At 42.0% G+C, this 25,451-nt stretch overlaps 2 protein-coding genes across 5 annotated transcripts in view; both read left to right on the top strand.

Annotated features, from left to right (window-relative positions):
- LOC6607548 (segmentation protein cap'n'collar) overlaps positions 1–25,451 on the top strand; it is a 40,441-nt gene that overhangs the window by 4,384 nt on the left and 10,606 nt on the right. The window contains exons 1-7 of one of the 4 annotated variants that reach the window (XM_032720324.1): positions 435–520; positions 1,750–1,979; positions 3,181–4,530; positions 12,411–12,686; positions 12,869–12,947; positions 24,145–24,221; positions 24,318–24,821. In XM_032720324.1, coding sequence (XP_032576215.1) covers positions 3,502–4,530; positions 12,411–12,686; positions 12,869–12,947; positions 24,145–24,221; positions 24,318–24,821 — 1,965 coding nt within the window. In that variant the 5' untranslated portion in view covers positions 435–520; positions 1,750–1,979; positions 3,181–3,501. Of the gene's footprint in view, positions 1–434; positions 521–1,749; positions 1,980–3,180; positions 4,531–7,805; positions 7,957–12,410; positions 12,687–12,868; positions 12,948–24,144; positions 24,222–24,284; positions 24,822–25,451 lie in introns of those variants that run through there. The other 3 variants (XM_002032281.2, XM_032720326.1, XM_032720325.1) reach the window with 3 other exon arrangements.
- On the top strand, positions 12,957–20,610 carry LOC116801383 (transmembrane GTPase fzo). The gene has a single exon (XM_032720328.1). The coding sequence runs from the start codon at positions 18,304–18,306 to the stop codon at positions 20,455–20,457; it is 2,154 nt and encodes a 717-aa protein (XP_032576219.1). The 5' UTR covers positions 12,957–18,303; the 3' UTR covers positions 20,458–20,610.

Below are 25,451 nucleotides of genomic sequence, written 5' to 3'. Positions count from 1 at the left end.
AAATATGTTCGTAAATAATACGAAATATAAATATTCGTAAGATATTTTTTCTAAAAACAAAATGGCTTTACCAGCTAGAAATAAAAGGTAGGTAATAAAGATACATTTGTAACCGAAATCTACATTTCTAGCTCTCCTCTAAAAAGCTCTTTCTGCCTCTGTTAGTTTAAGCTATATTTAACATTTCCGTTAAAAGCACAGTGAATATGGTGAGACCGCATTTGGCGGAACCGAAAAATATCGCAAAAGCACAAAACTCAACAAAATCGTCTCCGAAGAACCCCAACTGGGCACACTTGATAAAAGCACCGCGCTGGACAGACGTTTTTTGCCTCAAATGTTTTGAGGCCGCAATCGAAAATCGCGACTAATTTCGACGACGGAGAAATTGCCAAACGCGGCGTATCAAACAAAACACGTTTTTTAAGCTCAACACGTAGGTACGGCGGTTGGCGAAAGAGAGTAGCAAAGCGGACGCGGCGATAATTTGCCAAATAACAGTGAAAGAAGACGCGTAAAGGTGCGAAGTACACGCCGCTTAAGTGTGTTTGTGTGAGTGCGTGTCTGGCTGCGTGTGCCGGAACAACAAATGAAAAAGTTTCGGCTGCGCTTTTAAGAACTACAGTTGCGAAATATTGCATGCCCCACTAAATAAGTGCAACTCATTGCGGGGTGGTGCTGCTGACGGTGGGGGTGGTGGTTAAAGGCAATCAAAACAACAACGACCAACAGGCTAGCAACAACAGTTATTCAGCAATCGCCCCCTCTCGCTCTCGCGCGCAGTCTCCCTCTCTCGCTCACTCTCCGCCGCTCAGCTGACAGAATGCAATCGAGAAAAACATCGAGTTAGAAAGAGTAGGGAAAATAAAACGAAAAGGAACTAGCAATTTGATAAATAATTTGTTGATGCAAAGTGCAGAGCGAAGGTTGAAATGCTGCCGTTGCCGGTTATTCTCTGCTCATTCTCGAAGCTTCCATATTCCATTTTTCCTATTTGTTTTGCTATCCGCGATTCTCAGCAAAAACTAAATCGTTTTGCATTTAATTAATTGCATTAATTGTGGGCACAGGCGAAATTGGAATTGGCAAGAAAAAACAGCAGTTTTATGCTTCAACGTGTGCGTGTATTTTTTTTTTGGTGTGTGAGTCAGAGAGAGACATGAGAATCGGGCGATAAAAGCAAACAAAGAAATACAAAGCGATGTGCAGGCAAAACACATGAAAATATTAGGCAGTGCAAAAACAACAATCGAAGCGAAAATATTATTGTTTTAAGCCTTGATGGACTAACCTATTTTTTTTACCTTAACGTAGTTAAATAATTTTACAGCTGTCTTGAAAATCTTGACATACAAATGACTTCAAATTCTAATTTGCGTATTTTTTGTTGATATTGAATGTAATTGAGCTTACGAAGTACATTAGCATTAATAAACACTAAACTCACTTAACTTATCGGCTAATCAATTTGTTAATGTAATGAAAATAAAAAAATTACGTAGGTCCATTATAGGGTTAACAAATAAGTGGCGATTTCTCCACGCAAAACGGCACCACACACACACTCACACAAAAGTGCGTACCAGACGGCGAGAAAAAAGCAGCAGGTGTCATATAATCAAATACCAATTGTTATAAATATTTAATGGCGCTTGAATGCAAATTGTCTGCAAAAGAGAAAGTTCAAGGACGCAGAAAAGCCTAATATATATTTTAAGTTGTTAAATAAACAAAACGCGTGTTTTCCAGCAATTAAAAGTAAAAATCGTAGAAAGTGAAACATAAACAAATAAGGTCTTGCAGAGAAAAAGAAAAGTGAACGGTAAACAAAAAACCATTGTGTGTGCAGCAGGGAAGAAGAAGCAGCGAAGAGGAAAAGGAGATCAAGCAGCAGCAGCAGCAACAACAAGAAGAACATTTACTGCGCCGCAGCTTTTTTACCGTTGTAGTCGGGTCTCATCATCCAAAAAATATTTGAGGTGAGTGCACTGCAATACACCCACAATCACACACAAGAACCCTCTCTTGCACGCACATGTACACGTCATCTCTACCCATCTCTTTCTCTCTCTCGCAGCGCACACCTTTTCATTGAGAATTGAGGCAAACAAAGTTTGGATTTTTGTTAAAATGGCTTTAAACAAAGAAAGTTTATATCGAACCTTCAAAGAATTTTGCACAAAATTTTTTCGGCCGTCCTTGAATCGGGTGCTTCACTTCGCATTGCGCACATTTGAAACGCTCGCGAAAGACCTTGAACAATTTCAAGTTCAAAGCCATTTCGTCTGGGTCTGGGTCATTCCTTCCGCCTCACGCCCCCACTTTTTCGGGTGAGCGGTTGTCTGTTAACCCGGTCGTGGGGGGGGGGGGGGGGACGTCTGTTCAGGATGGGCATATTAAATGCGTTGTGGATATCACAAATTCGGAATTCTGAATTCGGACAAAACAACAGCCAAAGAAGGATACATGCATATATTGTATGTATGTATACACACATATTTTGGATAATTCGATTCTTGACCTGCTTAATTGTCCCTGAATATAAAATTAACTATGCTGAAATGCGCAAGGTCATCATCATAACAGCCTGTCTAGGCTATCCACTTGGGTTTCCTGATACTCAGTTGTTTTTGTGTTTAGTGACTATGAAAACAAACTATGTGTTTTTTTTACCAAAACCTTCTTTATCTAACTAAAGAATAGGTCAGTGTGCACATTTATAATTTCAAGTTTAAATAATAGAGATAAGGGGAGTTCCCTTACGACAATCTTTCATTTCTCCTACTATCTCTCTAAAGTATTACTTATGCACCTTAACTATAAAATGACCTTGCCAATCGAAGAACATATCGCATTAATGTTCATTTTTGTGCTAAATAAATATGAATCCTAAATAATCGCGATGCGTGAAAAAAGACATTATCGACCCGGAAGTTGAACTTTCTTTGGTGCACTTCCTCGTGCTTAGCGATCTATAAAATCGAATGGCAAACAAAACAAAGGCTGCACCACTCGAAACAAAAGCATTTTCATTTAACATTCAAACTGCATATATGGCCATGCGGCAATGTATGAATATTTCACTACATATCAATATACATATGTACATACATATAGTTATCAAATCGTTATGCTTACTAATTCCATTCTATTTGTTGTCACATCTTGATTTGCTTACAGAACGAACCCGAGGACAGCCATCAATTAAAAGCGAAGAGCATTGGAAAATCGGGGAACGGTGGTGGAAACTGCGAATTTGCTGCTTTTTGCGCAGATTTCGGAACGCCGAGGAGGAGGAGAAGGAGGCCGGAAGGCGGGGCAAGGCGACGTCATTGAACGCATAGATCCCGGACGACGCAGCCGTAGAGCTGTTGTCCGGGACGGAGAACAACAAGAACAACAGCAGCGTAGGAAGAGGAGGCGGGCGGAGGTGGACTACGGACGACAAGAGTCACCCACGCACCCATTATTCCACGTATCGAAACCTCTTGACGCAACAAAATGATCTCAAACAAAAAATCGTACGCCATGAAAATGCTGCAACTGGCTTTGGCCTTGAGTCTGCTGCATTATAATCCGGATTACCTGCTCCATCGCTGGGACTCGCAGCTGGAACTGGGCACCCATGGCGATGGATGGGAGCTGGAGATGCTGCGGACGGTACACCGCATGGATATGGATCACAACCCGTATGGAAATCGTAAAGGACTGAGTCCCCGGATTGAGGATCTCCTAAACTTCGACGATCCTTCGTTAGGAGGCATGGTCAATGGCATGGGCGAGTACAAGCTTCCGCCGAGATTCAATGGCAGCACTTTTGTAATGAATCTGCACAACACCACCGGGAATAGCAGTGTCCAGACGGCAGCTCTGCAGGATGTGCAGAGCACTAGTGCTGCAGCCACTGGCGGTTCAATGGGGGTTGGTACTGGTGGTGCACCCACCGCTGGTGGTCAAACCGGTGGTTCTGCACTGGGAGAAATCCACATTGATACCGCCTCGCTGGACCCTGGAAATGCCAACCATTCGCCGCTGCATCCAGCATCAGAATTGGACACTTTCCTCACGCCACATGCGCTGCAGGATCAGCGTTCCATTTGGGAACAGAATCTAGCGGATCTCTATGACTACAATGATCTGAGTCTACAAACCAGTCCTTATGCAAATCTACCTCTTAAGGATGGCCAGCCTCAGCCATCAAACAGTTCGCACCTGGATCTCAGCTTGGCGGCGCTCCTACATGGTTTCACCAGCGGGAATGCCGCACCGCTCAGCACCGCCGCCCTCAATGATAGCACCCCACATCCCAGTAATCTGGGTAGTGTCACAAATAATTCGGCTGGAAGGAGCGATGATGGCGAGGAGAGTCTCTATTTGGGTCGACTGTTCGGTGAGGACGAGGACGAAGATTACGAGGGCGAGATGGTCGGTGGAGTGGCCAACGCCTGCGAGGTGGAAGGTCTGACCACCGATGAGCCCTTTGGGAGTAACTGCTTCGCCAACGAGGTGGAAATCGGAGATGTGGAGGAGGTAACGCCAATACACTTGAAAAAAATGAATGAAACTTTATCTTTTACGAAGTGTGTCCAAAGCAAGGGTGTGATCTAGATGTAAGCTTTTCGTCTTGTTAACAGATTCAATTGACTGTCGGTTTATTCGAGTGTAGTGGTAAATGACTTTGATTTGACTGATTAGAAGGCACTCAAATGACACCACCAGCAGACCTGTGCTTCGATGTGTGCTTGTGCCCATTATCAAGCAGTGTTGCTAAAAAAGTAACAAAGCATTTTGCATTGCTAATGAAGATTTGCGAACCCATCGCTTGACCCATTCCAGAGAACTATGGTCTCCCTTGGCTGCCTCTCCATTTCTGACCGTTCAGCTTTCTTTATAATTATAGTTTGTAGGTTTCCCCGCCGTCAATCGATATATTCAAATGTGGCATTCTGTTATGATTGGTGGTCACCTTGCGTGCGAGTCGGATACTTTTTCACCTTATCAGCAGATAAGGGTTTCAACTTTGTTTACGCATCAGCATGACTATTGCCACGGTTATACACTCATACACTGTCCATCTGTAGGATTGTAATTGTTATCTGTACAGGGTTTCTATATCAGTTGATTCATCTAATTGGGAGATTATTCATATTCATATAATTGGGAGTAATCGATAGAGAACTTAAGTTTGATTTATATCTGATATGCTGCAGAAATCCCAAGTCGTAGCATTTTAAACTTCTGATAACGTGCGTTAATCATCAATAAGTATTTTTCATAATACAATAACTTATCTTTTGTTTGACGCAACAACTTTCACCGTCTTTCGTATTATATATGCAAACACACAAAACAAGCGGCAATTAGGTCGTTAAACGCTTCGAATGCGCAAAAACCATTTTAACTGCGAAAAAATAAAACAAAGATGATAAATTCGAGAAATGTGTAAAGGGATTTTGGTCCCGAAATTGAATAATCAAATAAATAAGAAGTTGGGCAATGGGCAATTTATTAAATTTGTAAATGAGACGACTGCATATTAATGAGTATCTGATAAATCAGATTTTAAATTGGGGATACTTTTTCCATTTAGGGGTAAAAAACATTTGTTAAATCGCTTTAATGGCAATCCAATCGCCATTTATGTGCATGCGACTTTATAGATAAATATGAATCAGATTGTGTGTGCGCTCGATTTGTATATATATTTAAAAATCGAATTGAATGTCGGCGACAAGTGCGCGGCGTTTTCATTATTTGCTTTTTTTTTGCAGCACTCCGGTGCTGGTTGTGCGTTTTGCGTATTGCAATTTAAATATGCATAAATATTTATACTTGGCCTGGCCAATAGCGGACAGATCGGAGGAGATATGGCCGAGACAGGAGCGTGATGACTAACTCGCTGTTATTTTCGATACATTCTTTGTTGTTGTTGCTCACTCGAGTTGCCGCCTGCAATTAATTTTCTTGATTTTTTGTTGTTTTCTTCCAACATGTCACGAATGTTTTCCATTGCGACCGATGACGGTTTTATTTTTTCAGTCCGACTGACTGTATGTTCTTGAGATGCAGCATATAGAAGACATAAGTACGATGTGCATTGCATATGATCTAATTAGCTGCATTCGCATTGCATAATCATCGGAACGCTTCATTTTTTCCTTTGTTCTTTAGCTGCGATGAAAACGATTGAGTGGCTGGCCCAGAACTTCCGTCATTTTATTATAATTTATTGTGGGTTGTATTGATCAGGTGTGAAAAGATACTTTTAACTCATCTCAGGAATGAGTTTCTCTGCTCAATTTGGTTAAAATGTCTTAGAAAGTTTCTACCAATAGACTGCGATATATGAGTTTTATATCTACCAATGATACATGAATACACATACTGAGAATCTCCTGGTCTTAAGGTATCAATTGCATAATTTCTCGTTTGTTAATTGCAACTATAGCTCAAGCTGTTCGCCATTATTCCATTAACGAATATGGTAACTAGCTCGGTGGTTCCCCCACAAAGAACCCTCCATCTTGGACAGGTGTACCAGTTAATGTGTCACCTCTCCGCAGAGATCAGATAGATTTCTACCTGGTCTTTATGTTCTCTCAGGTGAGAGAGGTCGCCACATTGCGTACATATGTGTGACCTCAACACGCAGACTGGCGCAGCAGCAAAAAAATGAAGCTCAAAACACAAAACTCCACTTTGTTGAATGTCGTCTACCTCTTTGTCTTTCCACTAATTGCAAATCTACACCGAGCTTGGTAGCTTTTTACGTTTCGCTTTAACTCATTCGCTTATACTATATGTATGTATACACTCGGTCAGCGATTTTTTTGTTGTTGTTTTGGTTGGGTGTAATTTTTGGGGTCTCGGTCTCGCATTTTGATTGAGATTCGGAGGAATGGAATAAAACTCGGCAAAAGCGAGCACAAAGATTCGTTGAACTTCGTTTCTGCTGCCCTGCCAGTGGGTGTTATGGAGTTATGGTGCAGTATATGCAATATATATAATATGCGATATAAATTGACACGTTATGATGATATACATAGATAATACACAATCTACAATTTGTGTATAGAATGTTTTAGAGCATAACAAAGACAAATTAAATATCTCTTTCGACTGAGTCACGGCATCTCAGGTGTCGTGCCTCCGACTCACGCCGTCCCTTTCGCTCTCTATTAACAATTTTCCATTATTAAGTCATTCGGTAATGCACTTCTAATCTCAGTTTACTGAGATTGTGTTGCTTGCAAAAGGGGTGCCAAGGAAAACTTGAAAACAAAAGCAAAGAGGAAGAACAGCTGATTTGCCGGCATTTTTTACACACCACACTTTTTGCATTTCACTTTACATTCAGCTTGTTCTCTCTTCACCTCAGTCAGCAAAATTCACCGCTAAGAAAATTCACCACTGACTCGAAAGCTACTCAGCAAAGACTTGAACCAAAGAGTAGTTGAGCTACCAACCATGTGCTTTGCACACCAATACCAAATAATGCAGCAATCGAGAATTTTCAATCGAAATTTGAAAATTGATAACGTAGCAGTAGGCCGAGAAATGAAAATTTTAAATTACTGATAAGGTCGAGTAGGTAATCCACTTTTAAGGTTGTACTTGTTGTCTGCCACTTGGTGTCGGTTGCTTAGGGCTTATCAGTCTGTGGTTGCTGGTTCGAACTTTTCGAAATTCGTGCAAAACAAACTTTATCAATTGAAATTAATCAAAAGAAAAATTATATATTTTTATGAGCCTCTTCAAACTGCTAATCAGCAGACATTCTCGAGCGCAGCCAAACGAAAGTTTCAGTCTGGGCTATGCCGATTTACAGTGAATACGTTTACCCGAATCGTGTGTATCGTCCTAACAGCAAAATCGTATCGAGCGGAAATCAATTTTCAATCGCCTACCAAAATGTGTCTCAACGAGGAGTACAAATATATGCACATTTACCTAGCGGTCCGTCCCCAACTTCCTATATCTAGCCATTAATCTGTGTTTACTGTGAATAAACTTTCTATTCACATGGCCGGCCGTAGTGCAAAGTGTTGGCAAAAAAATAAAAATAAAAAATAAGAAAGAAAAAAGTAAATATATGTAAAGGCTGCAAATTGAAAAATAATTTGCCTGTAATTACGTTGCATTTTCCCACTTAATTACCCTGAGCCAAAGAAGCAATGAAGAAGCATTCACTTGGATACAAGAGTTTCTACATATACGTTTGGTTTCTATTATTTTTGCCTAAAATTTTATTTCCCACCAATTTTGTTGTTTAACTGCCATAATTAAATACAGTTAATTATGGTTTGCGAACTTCTGACAAGTGCCGTGCCATACACTTTTCAAAAAGAACAAACTAGAAACACTAGAAAACTATCAAAGAAGTTTGTTTGCCTATGGTTTATTCGAGTGTGCATTCAGCGAGCAAAAAGTTCAGATGTCAAATTGATTATAAGGTGAACAGAGCGGCCAAATCGACCTGAGTTTGAATTGAAATTCATAATTGCAGGGAAAACCGTTTGGATGACACAAATGAACTGTTATTAAGGCCTAATAGCTCGCCATTGTGGGGTTGTTGAAAACGCAAACCGCAAAACAGGACACTCGAAACGGGGCTTAAGCAATCCGTCAGATACAAGTGAGCACATGCATGTGTAGATACATGGATACACCGGTCGGCTTTGTTGGTGGTATACAATCCACAATCCGGCCAAGTATTCTGAGGGCTTGACGAGCTCATGATTAATATGCGCCACACTTGCCGGCCGCATTGGGATCTCAAATCTACTTACTTCTCTTGTATCTTGCATCTTGTATCTGGGATTGTATCCCACAGATGCGATGCTGAAGTGATCGCTCCGTTCGTGCTGCGCTGTCAGTTCAGGTGTCATCAGAAAAATCTTTTCGCCGAGGCTTTATTAATGACTCTTGCTAACCCGAGCCTTTCCCTTCCCTTCGTGCAGGCTTCCTTTTGAGGCCCCCGTCCCTGTTCTTTCCGCTCGCTTACTTTCTTTTGCTTTCACTCGACTTTCATCATTTGCCGCCTCTGCAGGATCAGAAACTCATTTATCTTGCTATAGCATTTTGTCCATTCTGCGTCGGCGTTCTGTGGTCAAGTTAATGGTAAAAATCGGCTCAGTTAAGCGGACTAATTGCCGCCACAAGCGGTTACAAGTGTCAATATTTTGATGCTACATGGGGGGGCACAACAGCAACTTGATTGATTGTCACTGATCGCTGGTGGCTGCCTCGAATTAAAGCATTACTCAGTTTTATAGAGAACTAAATAGCTCAGGTATATGTGCTTAGAATTCCCGCCTCTTATCTGCCACTTATCAATGCTTGAATTCGTCAGTTGCCCGGTTTGGTGGCTCATTCAAATGCCTGTCTCGAGAGCGCCCCACGTGCCGCTTGCGGAACTTAAAGGTTCAGCGAACACTACAAGGTCGTGGAGAGACTTTTCCCGGCCCTAGCGATAAGAATTGGCCCATAAATAAGTCGGTTGATGTATGTGGATCAAGGCATTGGAGTAGTTTCAAAATCTAAGAAAGGGTTCCGCGTTTAGTAGTAGATCATTGAACTTTGTGATCATGTTGCCAAGTCCTCATCTAGTTTGGTCTGAGACGCTCTTTTTCCTTATTATCTCAATTCGGGAATTTGCAAGTTATATATCTTTATATTCGCCTGCGCTTCTCGAACTGTTAAAATGTCACGTATTGCGCGAAATTCTATAAGTACAAGATAAGGTCGTATTTTCGACCCTAACCGATAAGAACTGTAACTGGCTACACTGTAAGAAGTCGGATATAGGGAATTTCCTTTTGGATTACCTTTTGCTCTACTCGCTTTGGAAAAGAAAAGAAAACTCAATTCGGCTTTGTTTTAAAGTTGAAAATTCGATTCAACTTTGCTTTAAAGTTTAATTAAAAACGAAGTTTCCAATCAAGAGCTATAAATAGCTATGTACAAATATATATATGTATGTGTGTGTTTCAAACAACCCTCCGAAATGAAGAAAAAATTGTAATAATGAAATGCCAGCAGGGGAGGATTCGGCTTTTTCGGTTTTGGTTGGGATCCCAAAACCTTCTTCTTTGCTCCGCTCAATTTAATTGCTCATTTCTACCGAACATGCGCAACGCACAGCAGCACACTTTCAACTACAGTGAAACCTCTAGAGGCTGAACTAGGGAAACCAAAATATTTAAGAATTCAAACATGTTAATATTGTTTTTAATATTTTTTTTAGCAATTGAAAATATACATTTTTAAATCGTGTATGGTTGCCATTGACTTTCTTTAACCTTTCTTTCTATATTTCTAAATCGGTTGATTTGATTTATAGATGCTTTACTGTATTTACGCGCACTTGGTCCCTGGGGAATTGGCTATGCCGCCGCTCCGCCAGCTGCTCAGTCGCCGTCGCTGTCGGCGTTGGCGCGGCAGCAATTGATTGGGCTCAACACAGTGGCCCTTAATTTTCCCGACGGTTCTCAGGGGTCGGGAGAGCGAGGGAGATGGCAGCAGAGCGGAGACCAATGATGCCGCCGCCATATTCTGCTGACTAATCCAGGAGATAGGCGTGGCCACAATGATTGATTACTTTTTGTTGCCACTGTGGAAAAGTCCAAGAAAGCCTCACGAAGGGCCGATGAGCATGAAACGGGCAAAGAAAATGTACGCAACGGGAAAATGTCACACGAAACAAAACCCTCAAAAATGAAAACGTAGGAGCAAAAAGATTTCAATTAAAACATCAGAAAGTTGTATGGTCGGAACTGCAATTGTACTGCTAATGTCGACCATTATCCTGTGATTATCCTTCAGTTCAATGGATATTATGCCTCACCATAGAGAACTTCGAATTTTACCTGTTTGTTAAAACCAAAAACGGTTTTGCCCGGGCTTAAGTGTGGGCGACAACGCCCCCGTTCCCTGGCCAAGCCCGACTTGACTTGGCCAAAAAAGAAAAAGATTAAAGTGGTTTCGGCCAGCAGCGTTAATAATGCATCATTAACGCTATAATTTGAGCTCGAATTCCTCTTCTTAGTCACTCTCTTCCACCGCATGAATTGGCAGAATTCGAGCAAACATCTTCATTGGCAAACCAACAAGCGATCTGCAATATTTCGATTCAATTCTCTTTCAAAGTTTTCGCCAAGTGTATGGCCCGCTCTTAGGTTGTAAATTTATAGCCGCAGAATATTGTTTACAGTGTGGCGTAGCAGGCGGCGGTTGATAAGAGATCCGTTCTGGCGTTCGTTCGCTACGGCGTAAACAAGTCCCGGGCCACAAAAGCACGCCGTAAGAGAGTGCTCCAGCCGGCCCCCCGTCCAAGTTCCGCATACGCCCCCCTTGAATCGGCCTGATAATTACTATATAGCCCCAGCGTTGGGCCCACGGACTTGGCTCTCTGTGGCGTTCCATTGATAAGATTCGCCACTATCGATCAGCGCTGTCCACAGAGCGAGCACTCTTCGAAAGGTTTCCGCGGGTTAAGGGAGCGCTCGATGGGCAATGAGTTATGGCGCAGAGCCGATAAGAATTGTGAAATAAGAGCACTTACCACTTGCCAACCTATAGTACACCTCGGCTTATGTTTAGTACCCAACTTTACAGCACTATCAATTCAAACGTGATAGCCAGTCAGATATAATCTTTTAAGTGGCATTATGTCTTACAATTGTCCAAAGGTGGTATCTTAAGAGAGCTCAGTTAGAATTGGATTATAACTCTTGGGAAACTAGCTACCCTTCTACAACAGTCCTTCAATTTTCAGGCTGCGAAAGATCCAAAGTTGCTAGCAGCACGATGACTTTATAATATAATACTATATAAGCACTATAAGCAAACGAACTTTAGGCATTTGTTAATTTAAATTAAATATGTAAGTGTTATAAGCCTATATATAAGTCCTTGTGATAAGTTAAATTCATAGAGTATCCACCATTCTTCGCTATCCATAAAGCTCTGACGTCGTTTTATCTATGCAGAAACGACTTTATCAGCAGGGGCGAAATGTAAATCGACATTATCACATTAAGTAAAGCGGCGCGAAGTGAGGAAGAGCAAAGAAGAGCGGACGAGGTCCCCATTATGGACTATGACTCGTCGGGCTCTTGGAGCCTTCAGTCTCTCTTTGGAAACTAGCAAATGCGGATGACGTCGTGATCGAGATCGTGAATAATATAAACAAAACACCAGATACATAGACTGAAAGTGCAACTGAGATAATCCAAATAGTGCAGATCTACTGATGAACTCAATTGTAATCCTTGCAAAGGAGCTGTGAATATGAGAGTGTTCATCCATACGAACTTAATGGTCAGGCATTTGTGCTAGCAATTGATTAAACTAAATTATCTATGGGGATATCAATGTGCTGCCTTACTGACTGGAATTTTCCCTTGCAGGAGAGTGAGATCGCTGAGGTGCTGTACAAGCAGGATGTGGATTTGTGCTTTAGTTTGGACCAGGAGGCAATCATCAATGCCTCCTATGCCAGCGGCAATAGTGCGGTGAGCAATGCCAAGTCGAAGCCGGAGGATGAGGACAAGTCCTCGGATCCCTCGATGTCGGAGTCCAGCGGCTTCAAGGACAACGATGTGAACGCCGAGAACGAGGCCAGTGCCGCCTCTGCCGACGATATTGAGAAGTTGAAAGCTCTGGAGGAGCTTCAGCAAGATAAGGTAAAGTAAAGCAAAGTTTCGACCACGATTTACATACGGAATTTCACAATATTTACCAAGATATAAAGCTAAAGTCGAATCGGTGATGGTTATCTAACAGCCATCAAAAGTGGTCGGTATCTCTGCACCCCTCCCATATCAATTTCATCTAAACTAATGGTGTTTTTTTTCCCTACAAACAGGACAAGGACAATGAGAACCCCATGGAGGACATTTCCAATGAATGGAACGGAATACCCTTTACCATCGATAACGAAACTGGTGAGTCGCCGCTCCAATAAACTAGTACATCTGCGATCTTGTTCTGGTTACATTTGGTCCGTCCGTATCTTATCAAGGATAATATAATTTCACTTTCAAAAATAACCAGAGATAAGCTCTAGCAAGAGAAGCAGGAAATCTCTTGGGGGACAAAAAGTAGTTATAGATATGTATTAAATGGCACGTTTCGTTGCTAGATAAAATTAAATTGGTGGATTAAGTTGGCGTACTTTAAATGTCTGGTCGCCTGTTTATTTAACTTATTCCCCTAATTGTAATTGATTAAAAGGAGTTGCTAACTTATTAATTTTGTTATATTAAAATGAAGTTAACGTTTATATATACTATATCGTTTTTAATAATACCAAAATTTATCAAAGTTATTTGCTGATAAGAAAGGGAAATAACGAAATAAGTCAAAAGAAAATGGCCTGCCAAAAAGATGGCGGCTGCTCTAATATAAACGAAAATTGATTATCCTGGATTTGTTGGGGGATGGAGTTCTTAGGGTCCTGGGGGGTGGCATACTAAAACATATTGTTGGCATTTGTGTGCGTGTATTTTCGAGACGTTTATAAATGAATGTAGGCATTTTGAGTTGACAGGCACGAAAATTAAAAGAAAAATGAGCTTTTTTTTCGCTTGAGTTGTGTGGCAGCAAAACACCCGCTCCACCAGAGCCACCCACTGGCACCAGAGCCACCACCACAAAGACCAGAACCGATGGCTGCTGCTAATCTGCCGCAAACCGCGTCTCGCTTCTCGTCTTCCATTTCCCAGGCATCAGCAAGCGGCAGCCTTTCAAACAAACTTTGACACGCACACGAACTTTTATTATTAACCGTGGGGGAGGAGGTGGAGCAGTCATGGCTTTGAGTGGGTGGGGGGCACAAGCTCGTCTGGGCCTCTGAGACTGGGTCGTGCCGCCTTTTCTCGACGGAATGAGACCACGACTACTGAGCCTTTGGGTCGAAAGGGGGAAGGCAGGGCAGATACGACACCGAATCCAAATCCGAGGCGGTGGCAGTGGCAGTAAAAGTAGCAGCCACCGCGCGTCGCGTCGCCTCGCATGCAACATTTTTCTTTTGAAAAATGAACGAAACATGATTCGCCAAAATAGCAAGAGCTATACATACACACGAACTCACATAAATATATATATATAAATAATATATTTATAGAGAAAGAAGTGCTATGTACACCATATGGTATGGAACTTGAGTTCCGGTGGGGCACCAAACGCGGGGTGGTACAAGCTGCAAGGTCTCAACTGTGGCCTATAAGCTGTACATAGGCTGATCAAAGCGAAAACAGTGAAGGAGTCTGTAAAGGGATCAGGTATGTTATCAATGTTATCAATTTCAAAAAAACCGACATTTTTGAACCCAAAAAATATCGATATTTATCACTGTGATTATAAATTAGCATACCATATTTAGTCTTATATTAGAGACGGCCATACTAAAGTGACTAATCACAAATTCTACTTGGTATCGATACCTTTTATTATTTTTCGGAGCGGAGTTGTTGAAGAAAAAAGTTTTGCAAAATAATTGCCTGTGAATATTTAAAATAGTTGTACTTCAAAAGTGTGCAATTGGAAACTTTGACAGTTGATTGATATTCAAAACAATTGGCCATGGAAAATCATGCAGATTTTTCTCGAACCCTCAATATAATCCCAACTTGTATGTTACCTTCACATATATTCAATTGACTAAATTGATTCAAATTTATAATTTGAGGGTTTAGATTGCTACCCCCTTGCAACTGGGCCGCTGTCGGGCACTTCCTGCCTCATCCCCTGTTGAACTGGCTCATTGAGCTGGGAATCGAAGTGGGAGGGGGAGGGAAAGTAGCTTCTGTATGGGATTTCATCCGTCCTTTCCCTCGAGAACGGAAAGTCGCAAATCGCTGGCCACCATTTTGTGTGCCATGGAATAAGGGATAGAAGTAGTGGAGTGGAAGGGGCAGCAGCAGCACAGCAGCCACCATATTGGATATATGTTCCTATTCACGAGCATTTATGCTGCTCATATTGATTGCTTCGTTTGGCCATTTATTAAAAACCCATTGATGCGCACCCAAGTCCGATAGATAGATTCATATCGCATTCACACGCACACTCGCCTTTGTTTGAACCCGGGTTTGGGCCTCGATCTCGGATTTGTGCGTATCCAAATTCCCCACGGATCGAACCCAACGATTTTCTAAAGTCCGCAGCCTTTGGCGGCATTATCCACCATTGTTCGCCCTCCGAAATAAAACGACTAAAATGAAAGTCATTTTTCGGTTTCTGTTTCAGTAAATGGTATATGCCTATACTATTGAACTGAGTTTTAAACGAAAAATTCATAAATTCCATCGTTCGCACACGTTCAGGTGAGTTTAGACCCGTTGTTCCTGGCTTCTCACGAGTTATTCATCGTTAGTTTTGAGCCTTCGAAATGAAGTCGTAACGATTGGTCGACATTTTCCGGCCATTGTCCTGTCAAGGTTGCCTTGTCATGGGGGCATATGTTACTCATTGCCCTTCTAGGATTCGAAATCATGGCAATTAAGTTGCAAGTAGCGTTCGGTTATTCTTTCGTCTCGCTTTTTGTCGCCTGTCCTCTCCAATCAGCTTCGTTTGTTTTCAACAGTTCTGATTCTCGATATCTATCTGTACGTTATAAATACATCTCCCAAAGAATCACAAATCTGATTACATTTGTTGCCTTTCAATTCGATTGGGTTTGTTCTTTTTCCACCTTTTTTTATTTTTTTACTTAGCTTCTCGGATCGTTGACAACTTTTAAGATCATGACTTGGCCAGAAGTTCTGCGTGGTATCGCCGAGAAATGCTCTTATTCTCAATTATGTTATAGATATTTCGGTTTTGGTTTCTTATTCGGTGGCTTAAATTTCATTATGCAATCAGTTAGGCCGCTCTTGTTGCTGCCAAGCTACGCAAGTTTATTGACCACTGCTTTTGTGGAGAGGGGATTTTTGGTGGGAACATGAAACTGAATTCTTTTAAGTTTTCGAAAGACTCTAGAAACACGTTCGATGAATTCTTGCGTTGATAGTTTTATAGATTGGAAAGAAACCGTTAAGGAACTAGGGCTTAAAAATGTCCATTCTAAAGTGTTTTTCTATCTGATATAATAATAGTTAGACAATTGAGAGAATCTACTGCAAAGGTATTAATTAATTGAAGTTAACTCTGTCCTTTGCCTGTTCTTCTTCATACGGCATGGAAACTAGAGTTATTATTTAATTTCCTGCCCTTCGATGGGCACATCTGGTGCAGCGGTGCACCTATTGAAGATCTCTATTCCTCATCTTTTTCAACTGTCTGATGGCCTTCCTTGACCCGCCTCTTCCACTCTGCACCCTGCTGTTGTCTGGAAAAGCGAGGGAGTGCTGGTGAAGAGTGGCCAGAGGAGACGGTGCGGACCGTAGAAATTGTTCAAATTCTACGTGGTCAGCATTACGCTACAAATTTACAAAATGAGAAAAAAAAAAAAAATGAAAATTTACATGCTGACAAAATAACAAACAGACAGGGAAGAGGGGCATCGGTATAGGTGCGAGGGGCTGCAGTCCTGATCGGCTTTATTTTTGGTCTGGTCTAGTCTGGCCTGGTCAACGATTTTTTGCTGCATAATCGTATCACTTTCAAGTGTTTTCGTCTTGCGCAACCTCACCCGGCACCTTTCTATGTCTCAGTATTGCCAAAACTAACTGAGAATTGCATAATAACGACAGACATAAGTTCGTCGTTTAATTAGCCAACGTAGTGGTTAAACTATACTTGACCCATTGAGTACTCATGTGTCTTTAAGGATTATGAAAGTTACTCATTTTCAACGCTTGTTTCCCTACTCCAATTGAATTTCCAATGTGTTGTGGTATTCAAATGAGGCTATTCAAATGAGCAGCCAGCGTAGTCATTCATAAGGTTCATTCAGCTTCTTCGGATTTTGTGGCAACTCATTAACAACAAAAAGTGGCGTAAAGTTCAGATAATGTTGCCCACCGCCATCTATACACATGTCTGTTAACAATAGTGTGCCCCCTTCTGCCCTAAAATCTGACTTGGCTTCTTTTAGCAATTTCATTGTTGACACTATCCGCTGACGCGGATCTGTCCTGTCATAATTGTTGCTCACTGGTTTTCTGTAACAGCTTTTGCTCTTCTTTCGAGGATAGTGAAAAGTCATTGGTGAATTTGAATTCAATACCAGTAAGCCTGCACAAATGCGCGATGCATTCGTGTAAACTGTACTCGTGCTGGTCGTTGAAGTGTTGGAAAACGGTTTTTAAAGCCAGTCAAATGAAGAAATGATGAGGCCCGTTTCCTTGTAGCAAGGTTTCTATCTGGGGAAAGCAAATTTAATTTAAAATTTAAATATGCTTTGTTACCAAAAATGTTTCGGAAACAGCTTTTGATTGTCTTTCACCGGATACAAACCTGCTTCCCTCTAAACCCCTCTAATCGCCCATCATTATTTTCTCAATCAGCATCGGCTTCTTTATTATTGTTCCCCTTTTTTTGCGTCGGCAACAATTTAAACTAATTAAGTTGTAATAAAGCACTCAAGAACGCTCAAAAAACATTGAAGAGAAAAAAAAAATGATTAACCAGGCGAGTTTTACTTGTTCAATATTTCTGTGCTCTTTTTCCTACTGTTTTCTAGCAGCGATGAAAAAAGTTATACAAGCATCCAATCGAAATTCCCCCTCCTCACCTTGTTGATGATGCTGCTAATTTTTCAGCCCGCACCGAGCATCAACCAACCAACCAATTTGACTTTTTTCTATTTACTGTATTTTTGGTATTTTTGAAGTTCACCAAAAGTGTTTTTTGGGCTCTATGGTCTTGGCCCGGTCTATTAGTTCAGTGGCCCATTAATGTGCATATTGCCTGCTCTTTTTCCGACTCTCTTTTGGGTGATTCCATGATTGCGATAATTGTGTTAATTTTTTGGGTAAATAAGTGTGTATTTCTATTGGGCTGCGAGCTGGAAATCGTGGGGCATTAAAAAGGCTGTGCATTTAGTTGAAAGGTATTAGGATCAGTTCAAAATTGCACCTAAATTGTGCCAAATTATTCAGGAATCGGGCTTACTATTTGATTTAACACAATTTACATGTTCATGGAACTAAGGTATTCTCTTTTTTATGTAGCTATTAAATGGCATTTTGTAAACTAAAATCTAGATATCATTGTGAAACACTTACCCCAGCTTCTTTTTTCAAAGCAGCTTATCAAATAATATGTCACAACCCCTCAAAAAGCGAGCAAAACAACATCTAAAGTTGCATATATTTCATAAATAAATTGTTTACATTTTTGTAATATCCAAGTGAAATGGCGGAATCTGATTCGGGAGAAAGTACTTCGTCGGTGTCCTCGTTTATATCCCGCTCATCGTCGTCTTCGCGATTGAGTGAGTTTGTGGACGCCAAGACAGAGCTGCAGGATATATATCACGATTTGAGTAACTACCTGTCCAATTTCCTAACCATTTTGGAAGACAGTGTCCTGTTAAAAGATCGACAAATGCTGGAACACCTGTGCGCCTTCTCAAGCAGAGTGGAGGCCATTGCAAAGGTACTTTCGCGTGATCGAATGAAGGTGGCATTTTTTGGACGCACCTCAAACGGAAAAAGTGCTGTGATCAATGCCCTTTTGCATGAAAAAATCCTGCCCAGCGCCATGGGCCACACCACCAGTTGCTTTTGCCAAGTGCAGGCTAATGACTCGGATGAAACCGAGCACGTAAAGGTCGAGCAGGAGCATATGGAACTGAGTGCCCTAAGGGAACTGGCCAGTGCACATTCTCCAGGTGCCCTGAAACCCTCAACTCTGCTGCAGGTCAATATGGCCAAGAACCGATGCTCGATCTTGGACTACGACGTGGTTCTGATGGATACACCTGGAGTGGATGTAACAGCGCAACTGGACGACTGTCTAGATAGCTACTGCATGGATGCGGATGTTTTCATCCTAGTTCTCAATGCCGAGTCCACTGTTTCGCGCGTGGAAAGGCAGTTCTTCAAGGACGTGGCGTCCAAACTCTCGCGTCCAAATCTCTTTATACTCAACAATCGATGGGATAAGGCCAGCAGTATGGAGCCGGAAATGGAGCAGAAGGTAAAGGATCAGCATATGGAACGCTGCGTTAATCTGCTAGTGGATGAGTTAGGTGTTTATTCCACTGCGCAGGAAGCCTGGGAAAGGATCTATCATGTGTCAGCACTGGAGGCGTTGCATATAAGGAATGGTCACATTAAGAATCCCTCGGCACAAACAAAAGAGCGATATCAGGAGTTCCTGCGTTTCGAAAATGATTTTTCGAATTGCCTTGCGGTGTCAGCGTTAAAAACAAAGTTTGGGCCACACTTGCTCAGTGCGCAGAAGATTTTAAACCAGTTAAAATCCACGCTGATAAGCCCTTTCATAGAGAAAGTAAGTCGTCTTATAGATGAGAATAAGGAGAGGAGAGCAAACTTGAATGCGGAAATAGAAGAGTGGGAATTAGAAATGCAAGATGAAAGAGAAGACCTTCAATACTGCTTCGAAGAACTGACTGAAATGACACAAAGATTAGGTCGGTGCGTATTAAACGACCAGATAAAAACGTTAATGCCCTCGGCTGTGCTATCATTCTCGCATCCATTTCATCCGGAGTTCCCAGCACAAATAAGCCAGTACCAACGCTCTTTATGTGCCCATTTGGATAATCTTCTTGAAGATCGAGTCCTCCAATGTCTCTCCATACCGCTACAGAGAAAAATATTAGATATGGAGAAAGAAATGGGACTTCAGATCACCGAGAAATCTTGCGATTGGCAGCTAATCTACGGCCTGGATTGCCAATCCTATATGAGGAACTTTCAGCCAGATCTTAGGTTTCGGTTTTCCTTGGGCTTTACTGCCCTGTGGCATCGTATTGAAGGAAACCTACCATTGCACGCAAGTCCATTCCGAACTCAAAGGTTACGAAATGGTCACAAGAAATGTTTGCCCCTGCCTCCTTTAGTTCACGGAAACCATTGGCAGATGCTGGCATCTTTGGTTAAGTCCAAAGGCAGCCTTGGAACCGTTTTGCTGGGCGCCATGGCCATCCGTTCGTTCAACTGGCCAATTGTAATGATCCTTGGTGGGCTCGTCGGATCCTTCTACATCTACGAGTACGCCGCTTGGACGACTGCCGCCCAAGAGCGAAGTTTCAAGAGCCAGTACTCCAGGCTCTTGCAACAACGTCTGCGGACGGATGTACAGCAAACTGTCAGCGGGTTTGAGCTCCAGTTGCGACAGCACCTGGCAAAAGTCCGAAATTGCTGGGAAGCCCGGTCCAATGAGACTCTGAATGACCTGAACGTGAGGATCGCGGAGCTGACCAAACAAATACAATCGATGGAGGTGTTGCAGCTGAGCCTAAAGAAGTTTCGGGACAAGGGACAGCTGCTGGCCAGTCGATTGGGGGACTTTCAAGAGACCTTCTTGACCAAGAGCTGACAATTATGAGAGGGTTACAGCAAATTCTAAACGTTCTTAATAGTTTTAATTTCTTTGGTTACCTTCGTTTTGGTTTTGTTACTTAGAAATTTGTATGTAATTGGTTGAATATTTTAAAATATTAAACGTTTGGTCTTTACTACTTTAAAGTTACTTCATAGCACGAGAGTCTAAGCCATGCAAATTTAAGCAGTTTTTATTGCTGTTGACTGTTTAAATTACTTGATTAGATTGTTTTTCCTTCCTCCTAATGGCTCACACACACACAGTTTCTGACTGTGGAACATGCACATGCTGGGAATAAGAACAAGAGAACCAGTTTTGGCCTTACTTTTATTGTAGAAGACATCGGGCTTAAACAAAGCGTCCATATTGAAGCGGCCAAAAGCAAAAGTACAACAGATACAAACAGGCCAAGCTGAACTCTAAGCTCCGCCCCTTGCTCACACACACACACACGCAAGCAGTGCGAGTGCGAGTGCGCATGAACAAAGTCAGCTCAAAACGGGGAGGAAGTGCATATGGTTGTCTTACTCGCACCCATTGTCTGAGTACGAGCTGAGAGCGCCATTTCTCTTGCGGCACTGCCTACGTCGACGTCGACAGCGATGGCGGAGCAGCGACCGCGGCAGAGGCTTGAGCAGCGTTTTAGAATCGTATTTGAATTTTTATAAACGCTCGAGAAACGTTGGACGCTTGACGCGCGCGCAGAAAATCGCATAAGGATAAAAATATATGTGGATGGAATATAACGCCACCGAGTTCTCGTGGGCGTGGACAAGCAAAAAGGACTCTGCTCCGGCGAAAATTCGTTAACAACACTGTGAGCCCGGCAAGGTGACGCGGCATTCCGAATCGACAGTTCAAATCGCTCGTTCTGGCCAAGTCAAGTGTTTCGGCTCTTTTTATATGCCATGCCAATTAGATGATTTGGAAAAATTCTGTCCGACTGTAAAAAATAAATACCAAACTGTGTCAAACATTAACAAATTTGTAAACTATTACGCGTCTGCATTTGTGCAAAAGATATACAATAAAAAAAAAGTGAAAGTTACCAAATCAAAAATACATACCAAGCTCCCCATACTCAAGTGACCATTGTGCGATTCTAAAAAAAAGCCCCCTACAATAACCAAAGGCATTGCAAAATAACTTAAACCCATTTTCCACACATATACAATCGAATTGTGCAAAGCACAAAAAAATCAAAAATAAAGACAACACAATACAAAGACTGTCTGCAACGGAAACGGCAATATCGAAGTTGCGATTGGATTGCTTTTGCTTTGGCTGCTTTTAGTCGGCACGCCATTGTTGATTCTGCAACATTTTGGCTGTCAAAACGTTACATAATTGTCAAAGTGTTTGGCCAAATATCAACAACAATCAGCGCTTTATTGCAACGATTTGTATTCAATCGGTTCACAAAAGCCAACTACAACGATCTTTACGACAATCAACGCGAAAAAAACTAAAACAGTCAAGACAGATTTGACTTTGGCTCCACAAACGTTTGTATTTCTTGGATTATAAACACGAATTGTTCACAGATATCAACTGTGTCATCATTGCAGCATCCCTTGAACTAATAAAGGTTCGTAATACTTCACTCTTTGTTCGAACATATTGCTGAATATAGGGTTTTTAGTATGGGCGTATAACACAGTAACTTGGCGCCCAACGTGTGGCAGTTATTGAGTAAAAACTCGGTATTAAATTGTTCTTTTTGATTTAAAACAATTGATGAAAATGATCTTTATTTTTCGTTCTAAATCAAACAAAAATTCCTAAAAACTGTTTTTTTTAATTGTTTTCAATCTCTACTATAAACACAATTATTGGGACAAGTCAAGCCTTATTTACCTCTTCGATTAGGCTTATAATCTGTACAAACACAGAAAAGCGTACCGCCCAATACCACCCCAAAATTACTTCGTTGTCACCCCTGTAAAAATATCAAGTAGCCGTCGGTGTTTAGTGCTCAATCAACCCCATTAGCGGCTCCATTACGGAACGCTCCCACAGTATTCCTTCCTTCCTTCCGAGCGAACTTCCTGAAAGGTAACCGAAAATTGAAGTACCCACTCCCATACCAATATGGTCAAACAATGGTTGGCCCCATCAACGCCTTCTGTGAGCCTTGTCGCCTAATTGCTGGTGACAGTTGACAGTTGCTCCTGACCAACCGGACGACAAAACAAAGGCAAGCACACGAACCCGAATCTACTAATATTTTCGTTGTCGTTTCGGCCACAATGCGAGCTGAAAACCCACGAAACGAGAGGCAAACTATCAGCCCAAAGACCAAAAACGATAAGTAAACAATTCGAAACCCACACGAACGCATTCCAAAATTAACGGACCACGGAATTGTTACCAAAAAAAAAAAAAAAGAAGTGAAGCAAAGAAGGGAGAACCCTAAAATAACAGGCTATAAGCCAGCAAGCCGAAAAAAAAACATGGCCAGAACAGAAGAGAACACAACGGGCCCAAAATGGTTGCGATGGAAATTGGAAAAGCTGGCGGCGGGGGAATGAGTTGTTTTGTAACCAATCGTAAGAATAACAAAGCATTTGGTCGAATTGTGTTGGCCGGAGAGAGAACCACCAAACGCTTCCATCTGTGATGTTTATTCTAATTTTTTGACCCGACTCAAGTACCCCGGTAAAGGTCGTCGTCGTCACACCACTTGAGTCTATCCTCTTCTCTCCTGTCTTTCGACCAAGTTGCGCCCTCGTTTTAGCCTTTATTTTTTCGGGTTTTCGTTTTGGCGTTATCTAGATGTTTGCCCGCCTTCGGGTTCTCTGGGTTTCCCTGTTCGTGGAACTCGAGTTGATCTTAAGTAGTAATTTTCTGATAATATCCAATACCCCCACTCAGTTCTTGACTTGGGTTTTCCCGAGAATTTCCAATGCAAATATTTGGCCGCCATCAATATTTGACCAGGAATCAATTGTCTGCGAGTCAATTGTAAGCGATACACTTTAGGGAAGCTTTCTTATTGTTGTGCCTCGAGTTTAGTTTGTGTTTAGTTTCGATATCTGGGAGCTGTCAAAACTGATCATTAATTAAGTGAAGATGTGGGTGAGACCGCAGGGAGCTTGGGAAATCGTTCATTTATTGCAATATTTTTCAGCTGCTTCCGTCAGACGGGGTTTGAGTGACGGAGATCTCTCAAAGATCACGTTTTTATGATTATGATTAATGATTCGACTGACTCTAGTTACTGTCCACTCTGTGATCTCTCCGCGGATCATACGAACTCAGTCAGTCTCCCACAGGAAAGTGCTACTGTTTGGGACGCTCCTTATTTACCTACTTTCCTGTGTGCCCCCCACAGATTTCAACCTTCCAACTGTAGCAGAAAATTGATCACTCTCTGGGGAGTTTCGATTCAAAGTGGGCGAGTATAATACGAGATTCAACTATTCCATTCAAATGATCAAAATATTTTCCTATATTTTCCATGCCTTCATACAGTCACAAAGATATTAACTCTGGGGAAGGTTTTACTCCAAAGGGAATACGGTTTTTTTATTATGTATATAGTGGGCGATCAAAAGATTGTATTCTTCTAATTCTTGGTAGTGTATATACATATAATAAAGACCATTTTATACAGAACTAAGAACAAATCGCAAGGAGTTGAATTTTTTTTTATTAAATGTCTTTCTCTTTTTTATTCAGGTGAATACATTCGCTTGCCCCTGGATGAGTTGTTGAACGACGTACTCAAACTCACTGAATTTCCGCTTGAAGACGAGGTAAGTTCGATGTCCCATTTGCACCGTAGAAAATACCTTATCGACTTTTTCGCAACAACCTAGTTATCCAACGATCCGGTGGCCTCCACTTCGCAGGCAGCTGCCGCTTTCAACGAGAACCAAGCTCAACGGATTGTTTCGGAAACTGGTGAGGATTTCCTCAGTGGCGAAGGAATATCCAGCGGAGAAGCGAAGAATAAGGACAACGATCCGGAGAACGCTGACGGCGATAGCTTCTCGGTGAGCGACTTCGAGGACCTCCAAAACTCTGTGGGCTCGCCCCTGTTTGACTTAGATGAGGACGCCAAGAAGGAACTAGACGAGATGTTGCAATCAACGGCTCCGCCATACCACCACCCCCATCCGCACCACGGCCACCCTCATGCTCATCCCCATAGCCACCACCATGCGTCGATGCACCACGCCCATGCCCACCATGCTGCCGCTGCAGCTGCCGCCCACCAGCGTGCGGTGCAGCAGGCCAACTATGGTGGTGGAGTCGGCGTGGGCGTTGGCGTCGGTGTGGGCGTGGGCAGCGGCACGGGCAGCGCCTTCCAGAGGCAGCCAGCTGCCGGCGGATTCCATCATGGCCATCACCAGGTATGTGTGCATCGATCTTAATCCTCCTCACAGACAAAAAGGTATATTTATTTATAATTTGATGCGGATGCTCGGTTCAAGTGCTGCCATCCGTCGAGCGCTCCACATACTTACAAGCGTACACATGTACATACTCGGCCGAACGTGAGTGTATGTACAGCTGCGGTCGAAATAATAGGGGTCTCGAATAAGGTTTAAGGTTCTAAAACAAATATATTAGATAATTTATTTGTTCTTAAATGATCATTGCATTTTACAGACGGCTTAAATGAGAGTCAAAACTGTTAGATATGATTTTAAAACTAAAAGTTAAATTAATTGCATTCCAAATGCCATATGAGTCACATATTGACCTTAGTTGTATATGCTATATATACATATACATATGTATTCATTTAAGGATCATTTGCACGTCGCTTTCGTTATTCTTGGGCTGCTTCTCATTGTGGAGTGGCTCTTTTCACTGTTCGGTTCTTTTTTTCGTTTTTCGTGATCTGCCTTCCATTTCTTCTGGCTCTTCACGTGGTATGGCCTCGTCTCCCGACCTCTCCTTCCTCGTGGGGTGTTCTGAAGCACTTGATCTTGGGGCTGCTCTCTTCAAGAGGAGCGCTGTGTGTTGTTGCTGTGTTT

Source organism: Drosophila sechellia, chromosome 3R (genome assembly GCF_004382195.2).
Source record: "Drosophila sechellia strain sech25 chromosome 3R, ASM438219v1, whole genome shotgun sequence".
Classification (NCBI taxonomy): domain Eukaryota; kingdom Metazoa; phylum Arthropoda; class Insecta; order Diptera; family Drosophilidae; genus Drosophila; species Drosophila sechellia.
This window is presented reverse-complemented; position numbering and strand designations above follow the sequence as displayed.

Bases quoted from the DNA above. Each gene is read 5' to 3' on its own strand.
- LOC116801383 (XM_032720328.1), top strand. From the start codon at position 18,304: ATGGCGGAATCTGATTCGGGAGAAAGTACTTCGTCGGTGTCCTCGTTT.